Source organism: Chanos chanos, chromosome 1 (assembly GCF_902362185.1).
Source record: "Chanos chanos chromosome 1, fChaCha1.1, whole genome shotgun sequence".
Taxonomy (NCBI): Eukaryota; Metazoa; Chordata; class Actinopteri; order Gonorynchiformes; family Chanidae; genus Chanos; species Chanos chanos.
In genome coordinates, this window is record NC_044495.1 from 57,984,592 (window position 1) to 57,991,786 (window position 7,195).

The window sequence follows — 7,195 nt, forward strand, 5'->3', positions numbered from 1 at the left end:
CAGTGCATCATAGAAGCTGTATTACTCATAACAACCATATTGTTCATGTTTAATTAAGTCAAATTGATCAAATAATATTATGTCTGCGTTTATAAACTGAATATGTAAGACACATGAAGTGATATTAACTCTTGACGAGGACCGTGTATATGGCTTTACTGAATGTATGTAAAGAAAGACTTGTTCGCCTGAATTAACTGGGGTTTAGGTTTATGAGATTTATATGAAAAATCGGTTCCAAAGATTTTATTTGGCACGGAAGAACATAATCTTGGCTTCGCCATCTTCTGTCTTTGGTCTTTGCGTAGGTAGGGTTTTGTTTTGACCAAAAAAAAAAAGAGGCAAACATACCTCAGTATTCAAGCAAACGTTAAAACAGCAACAACAACAAGCAGGAGAAGAATTTGTTGATTGACAAAAGGCAGACATACTTCACCCCTGAAGTACACATTAAAAGAAGAAGGAGGAGGAGGAGGAGAAGGAGAAGAAGAAGAGGAAGAAGAAAAGGATCTGTCAGCGAATGATTTTCGAATTCCTTACACAAAGAGTGTGCAATTCGGCACTTCGCTTACAATGTAATTCTTTTCAAACAGCTGACAGTTCCGTGAATTAAAGTAAATCACAGTAATCATATATACAAGCGTACACAGATCGCAACAGTAAATTGACAGAGACAGTCTAATCCTTTGTCAAGCACACACATCATTTAACCATCCTGCACTGGAGGATACCGAATTCTGTTTGCAAAGACAACATGATATAGCCTCAGTTTATTAACTTCAATTCTAATTACGCAAGGGACAGGTTTTACAACATGCGTATTTAGCCTCCCTTGACATAACCGTTGGAAACAGATTTACCACGGAGTCCACCAATACCACAGGTCCCCGCCCACTTCCTGGCACGATCACGGAAGTCCACGTTCGTATTTACGGTTGCCACCGAGCGGTCAACAAGGGTCAGTTTCGTAGTACTCTGATCTTTCCTACATACAGATAACTCAGAAAAAAAATCACAATGCGATTTGTATATTTGGTTGTTGCCCTAGCTTGTGTTTACACCATTGGAGGTAAGTATAGAGATGACGCAATGTATTAATATGATGAGATTATGCATGTGATACTGAATCCATGTTAGCTGTTTAGCTTCTCCGTCGAAATAACGTTTTCACACGTCGGAGCAACGTAACATTATTAATAATTATCTGTCTGTGTATTTGAGTTGAAACTTAATTCACCGAAGTACAAAGTTTTAAATTAGTACCGTCACGGAAAAAATATAATTAGACAAGGTATCATGAAGTTAACATGATTCAACTTGTCACGTTGCTCTTTTTCCTTGTGACGTGGGATTAACGATTTAGCAATACCCCCATGCTTTTGGTACCTAATCTTATTACTCGTCTGTTATCAGAGGTGTATGGGATTTTAGGATTACTTGTAATGTAGAAATATATAATATCATCAAGCTTGTAAAACTGTGGTCAGTCCGATACCTAAGACTCACTAATTTGTTTAGACGACAACAACAACAATACGTTCTTTGTGACATACACATGTAATCAAACTGAAGATTTCAATTCACGAAAAAAGCACACAGATAACCACGGGCACATAATAATAAAAATGCAGACATCAATACGTAGATTAATACTATTTATTGCTTATATATAAGGTACAAACAAGAATGTTCGTTATAAAAATAAGCTCAACACAAACACGAAGCAGCCTACACAAAGAGAGAGTTGTCGAGCAAGGCGAGGAAAAGTGATATTTAGGTTCATTGAAGTGAATCACCAAGAGAAATTTACTTGCTATGTGACCAAACCGGTTCTTGTTAGGTGTTAAACGTATGGAAAATTTTAAATAATTTTCCGCGCTGCCTGCGTTCTCTGAACACCTGTATGCGTATAGCCAACTGCCAAACTGCTTTTTTGCATTTCTGAAACATTTAGGCCAAATTATTTCTAATTTCTCTCTCTATATATGTATAATTCAGAGATAAACGGAACAGTGCCTGAATTACCCCTCTCTCAAAACGCTTTTGCTCAACCGGCAGCTGAACCACCTTTGAGTGGAACAGTGGGGGCTGTAGAGACACACAGCACTGATCTGCTGAAGTGAATTGTCCTTATTTGCTTCAAAGTCTTGGCAAGAGATGTGCCAAGTGTAGTGTAGAATCATGAGGTTAAAGGATTATAGCAGCATTGTTGAATTTTCTGGTTCCTTTTCCTGGTCTTGTCCTGACAAATGGGATCCTGTTATGTTTGTCTGTGCGTGTGTGTGTGTGTGTGTGTTTTTACGTATGGCCCACCCACTACTTATCCAGCAGTTGCCGACCAACAAGCGCCATCAACGACGTCTGGGAAGCACACATCACCCGCCAAAAATGAAGCAAAGGAACAGTCAACGTTGGGCCCAAGTCCCAAGAAAGACCTTCCTTCGCCAAGTCCTCAAAACAAAAACCACTCTTTAGCGGGCACGCAAAAGGTTTCCCCTACGGAGAAACCCTCAGGTGACAAGGTTAAAACGAGCGCGCCTCCCCAGAGCAAAGCCGACGATTCCTCTAAGAAGGATCCCACAAGTATCGCAGCTTCAGACGGCAAGAGCGCGGGAGCCGAGCCTGCTGCCGGGGGCGACGGACCTCAGGCAAAACCGACTCCGCCGAACAAACCCTCAGCGGCTCAAACTCCGGCGAGCGTCAAGGTGCCGGCTAAGGGGGACGAGAATAAAGAGATGTCCCATGTAACCGGACCAGAGACAGACGCTTCACAAGTGACTTCTGGGAAGGCAAGTACGCAAGTTACTCCTGAAAAGACGGACAATGAAAACTCCGCCCAGACCTCTCCCGCGGTGACATCGTCCCCTGCTTCCACGGGAGACGATGATGGTGTTGGTGATGGTAAAGATGATGATGCTGATGATGATGATGATGACCGTGATGATGATGATGATGATGTTGTTATTCCTGGACCTGAGATGAAGAATCAGAACAAGGATGATGGCAGTAGCAGTAGTAACGGGCTTAGGAAACAGAACTACCTAGATCAACCGCCTGACGCAGAGAGCAGCCATTTCTTTGCGTACCTGGTTTCCACAGCCGTGCTGGTGGCTGTGCTTTACATCGCTTATCACAACAAACGCAAGGTGGGTCTGCTTGGCTTTATTTATTTATTTGTTTGTTTGTTTGTTTGTTTATTGGTGTTTAAGTCTCTGTCAGTTGAACATGCTCCACACACAGACAGTCATAGTTAGCTCCTGGAGGGTGTGTCGCTGAATGTTTTCTGTGAACTGGACGGCGTATTGTCGTGTGTATCCGCGTTCCTCTGTTTTCTTCGCCTGACGTGGTTGTTGACATTTGACTTGACTTGGCATGACGCTTTCTTCATATTTCTCTCTCTCTCTCTCTCTCTCTCTCTCTCTCTCTCTGTTTCAGATCATTGCCTTTGTGGTAGAAGGTAGGAGATCGAGATCATCACGCAGACCCAAATCAACGGAATACCAGAAACTAGAGCAGCAGGTCAGTGCCTGGCTCCCGTGTCCACCTGATCCTTGAACAGTGTTGCTACGGATACAGTCCAATGCTGTAACGATGTTTATGCACATACACACACACGCACACACACACACTAAAGTATTTTAAATGTGTGAACCTTAATACTGCGGTGTTGTTTCAGTAAGGCTGGTGTAATTAAGCTGGTGACATCATCCGCAGACACACCTGGAGCTTCCTCTTTCTCAAGCGCCAATCACAAAGTTTTTTTTTTTTTCTTTGTTTGTTTGTTTGGTTGTTTGTTTTATCTCAAACTAAAGAAGCTTTGTGCTCGTTCCTTCATGTCACAATTCATCAATTCATCATTCATGACATCCAGGGACTTATTGACGACAAAAAGTCACAAACTCTTTTTCACACCCCTGGTATGTACTGTGTGGAGGTGAAGCATTTTGGGTTTTGTAGTCCTCTTCCTAGCGAACCAGCTCTGTAGGTTGGACAGCCATGTTAGTGGCATTTACTCTGCACTCTATGACTCATTAACTTCATTTTACGACGGTTAGAAAAGCTAACAGCCCTGTTGTTTTTTTTTCCTTGACGATTCTCTTCCTCGTAAACGTGCAGTAAAAGGGCGATTATTTCCAACCTTGGGTTTTGGCCGCGCTTGACGTGAGTCTTCTCTGATTGCGCCAGAGGTTCAGAGTTGTTTGCGCTTTCAGACACTGTTCACCTTACAAATGTAGAAAAGTGACAGAAGGATTATAAACAGATGGAGCATGTTGTGGTCACATAAATGCTAAAAAAATGGTATCGGTCCACATCAGGGCTGTGTATTCAACCAGCATGTCCTCATCAGTATACCCATTCAAAATTAAATAGGTATTTGGTTATATTCGGATATTCATTTCCAGGTTTTAGTTTAAAATCGAATAGTGAGAGAACCTGAAACGTTTTGTGTTAGTGTAAACAGATGAGGTTTGTAAGGTTGCGCGCGCGCGCGTGTGTGTGTGTGTGTGTGTGTCCGTGGTGTTGTGTGACATTTGCACAGTCATCCCTGCTTTAAAACAAGTTGGACGAAGTCGTTGTTCATTTTCTAGATGGCCGAGTCAAACGTTCATATCTCTGGCATAAACGAGATCCTGTCCTGATAAGGCAATATCCTCGCCCAAATCTCATGAGAAAGTTCTAGAATTAAAAAAAAAACCAAACAACAGCAACAGTTATGTTTTGGTAAACAGTGAATTGTATTCATTTTTTGTTTTTGTCCTCTTACAGATTTGATTGGCTGATGACATCAGCAAGTCCAAGAGTGAAGCCTGAAGGAGGAACCTTTTTTTTTTTTTTTCCCCCACCCATACTGTAAAACAAACTTGATTTAAAAGTTCACACAGTCTGTGTCAAAAACCTGGCATGACAGCGATCATAAAAACAGATTACGCTCTGCTTGAGAATTCTGGTCATTAGTAAACCAGCTGATGGAGAAAGGGTGAGTTATATCAGTGTGAGTGTGGCTTATTGGCTTTTAATTCAAGTTTCGTATTACAGGTAAACTTGCTCTCTGTTTTACACACACACACACACACACATATAGATATATAGATATATATATAAATATATATGTAATTCTTTTTCTTTTTTGAGTCCTGGGTTCCAGAGTTTGTTGGTCTGGCGGGGTTATTATTATTTTTTTCTATGAATAAATTGTTGGGTCCTTTTACACCAGCCTTTTGTTTCACTTTAGGTTAATTGATTTCAGGTTTGTTTGTGACAGAATTGAAAAGAGGTCAGAGAAATGGTTTTGTTTTTTTTTTTTCTTGCCGTTAATCATGGCTGCTCATTGCATGTTTGTACAGACGTGACTGTGGCCTTGTGGGACACTTTTAAAGGGGGGGGGGGGGGGGGGAAGATGATGGGAGAAATTTTATTTTATTTATTGGAGGTTTTTCTTCGTTTGTTTTTGTTTGCCTGAACTGTTTGCACTCTGTTTTTTTTTTTGTTTGTTTGTTTGTTTTTGTTGTTATTTTGTTATGCCACTGTGAGGATCTGTGGTCTCAGTCTGTGGATGTGGCTGAGCTGAAAAAGAAATACTGCCTCAGGATATCTTTTTTTTTTTTTTTTTTGAAGTGCAGAAAAAAGAAATGATTCGTTTAGGAAAAAGGAAAAAGAAAAAAAAAGAAAAAAGCCTGACTTGACCTGCTGAATGTATGAGTTGTGTTTACTTTTCTGATGGAAGGCATAAATATGCTTATCCAGTGTGTGTATTTGTGTGTGTGTGTGTGTGTGTGTGTGTTGCCTGCCACTTTGTCAACGTGTAAGCCATTCAGTTTGCTGGACTGTTGATCAAAAACTATAAAAAAGAAAAAAGAAAAAAAGAACTCGATCCAAGAAGAAGGTACTTCGATCATCTTTAGAACATTAAGAAATGTGATCAAATTAAGTTCTTCGTTTTTTTTCCCCTTTGTTTCCATTTTACCCGGTGTCTAATAAGTTTGGACGGTGAACTATTTAACTGTAGATCTGAGTGCAATATTGTCTTTTTCAACGTGTGTATTCCATGCAGAATTGGTTCTAACGAAGGAATTCTGGGGCGGTTTTTCTGCAAATCATTGTAAACAGGTGTCAAATAAGATTTGTCACCTGACACGGTAAACAGTGAGTCCGTACTTGGAAAGGATGGGATTTTGGAAAAGACAAAATGTCCCATGATTTAACCCCTTTTTTCCCTCTACTGCTGTGCCTGCTTTGATACTAGTCACCACTCTCTCCAGGGATTTGTGCTTTTGTATGATGTAAAAAAGAAAAAAAAAAAGTCTCTGTTTGTTAAATCACCGAGGGAAAGTTTATTCGTTTAAAGTGACTTTGCAGATACTTGTGAATGCTGGACCAACTTTAAATTGTATGAGGATAATTTTCACGGTTTTACCACTTCAGTCACTTCTTGTCACTCAAAAAGTTTATTTTTTACTGTGATTAGAAATTTAAATAAAGATATAATTGAATATATCAGTTGCGTTGTCATGATTGAGCAATACAACAGGTTCTACCTCATTCCACGCTATGAGAAGAATGAATCGTGTCAAATGAAAATGTCTTGCGTCGTCAAATCAGGGCGTTTCGGCATCCTAAGCACAAAATAACCACCCAGGATTGATTCGAGTGATTTCTCTTAGAGCGTCTTATCTCTCTGGAACACTTTTATTCTTTAAACTTCACTCTATTCTCTTATCGCGAAAGATACTCTTGGTGTGAACATGTTTGATTATTCCCATTGACAGTCCATTGCGTTCAACGCATATACCAAATACAGTTGTTACACAACGGCTCCAGTCAACATGATTAAATCTGGCTTCACTTTGCTCGCAACATTTTCGAGATTTATTAAATGTAGATTAAGAAAAAGGAAAAATGATTTATTCCTTGGAAAATAGACACGTTAGGGAAAATGTTAATTTTGTTCATTTCTGGCATTAGATTTTTTTCATTTCTTGCATTATGGGCATACTATATGTTCTTATTTATTTATTTATTAAGTAATTAAGTAAGGAGTCGCTCATCTAGATAATACTCAGTTTCCATGGTTCCTACCATCTGCGTGATTCTACTGAGCGCTGTTATTACGTAACAGGAACAGGAAGGGTTTGACAATTGTCAACTGAGGAAACATGAAGACGTGTATTGAGATTATGAATTGCCCAAGTATACA

General features: G+C 39.9%; 1 protein-coding gene across 2 annotated transcripts; it reads left to right on the top strand.

The window, feature by feature from the left end:
- The first annotated feature begins 951 nt into the window (after positions 1-951).
- tgoln2 (trans-golgi network protein 2) lies at positions 952-5,376 on the top strand. Of its 2 annotated transcripts, none has more exons than XM_030787225.1 (4): positions 952-1,069; positions 2,329-3,146; positions 3,436-3,519; positions 4,768-5,376. In XM_030787225.1, the coding sequence occupies exons 1-4, from the start codon at positions 1,018-1,020 to the stop codon at positions 4,771-4,773; spliced, it is 960 nt and encodes a 319-aa protein (XP_030643085.1). In that variant the 5' UTR covers positions 952-1,017; the 3' UTR covers positions 4,774-5,376. The 2 variants fall into 2 exon arrangements, with proteins under 2 accessions (XP_030643085.1, XP_030643093.1); XM_030787233.1 differs by having other exon boundaries at positions 2,332-3,146.
- The last annotated feature ends 1,819 nt before the right edge of the window (positions 5,377-7,195 follow it).

Bases quoted from the DNA above. Each gene is read 5' to 3' on its own strand.
- tgoln2 (XM_030787225.1), top strand. From the start codon at position 1,018: ATGCGATTTGTATATTTGGTTGTTGCCCTAGCTTGTGTTTACACCATT. The intron at 1,070-2,328 runs GTAAGTATAGAG...CTACTTATCCAG, and splicing joins TTGTGTTTACACCATTGGAG to CAGTTGCCGACCAACAAGCG. The intron at 3,147-3,435 runs GTGGGTCTGCTT...TCTCTGTTTCAG, and splicing joins CTTATCACAACAAACGCAAG to ATCATTGCCTTTGTGGTAGA.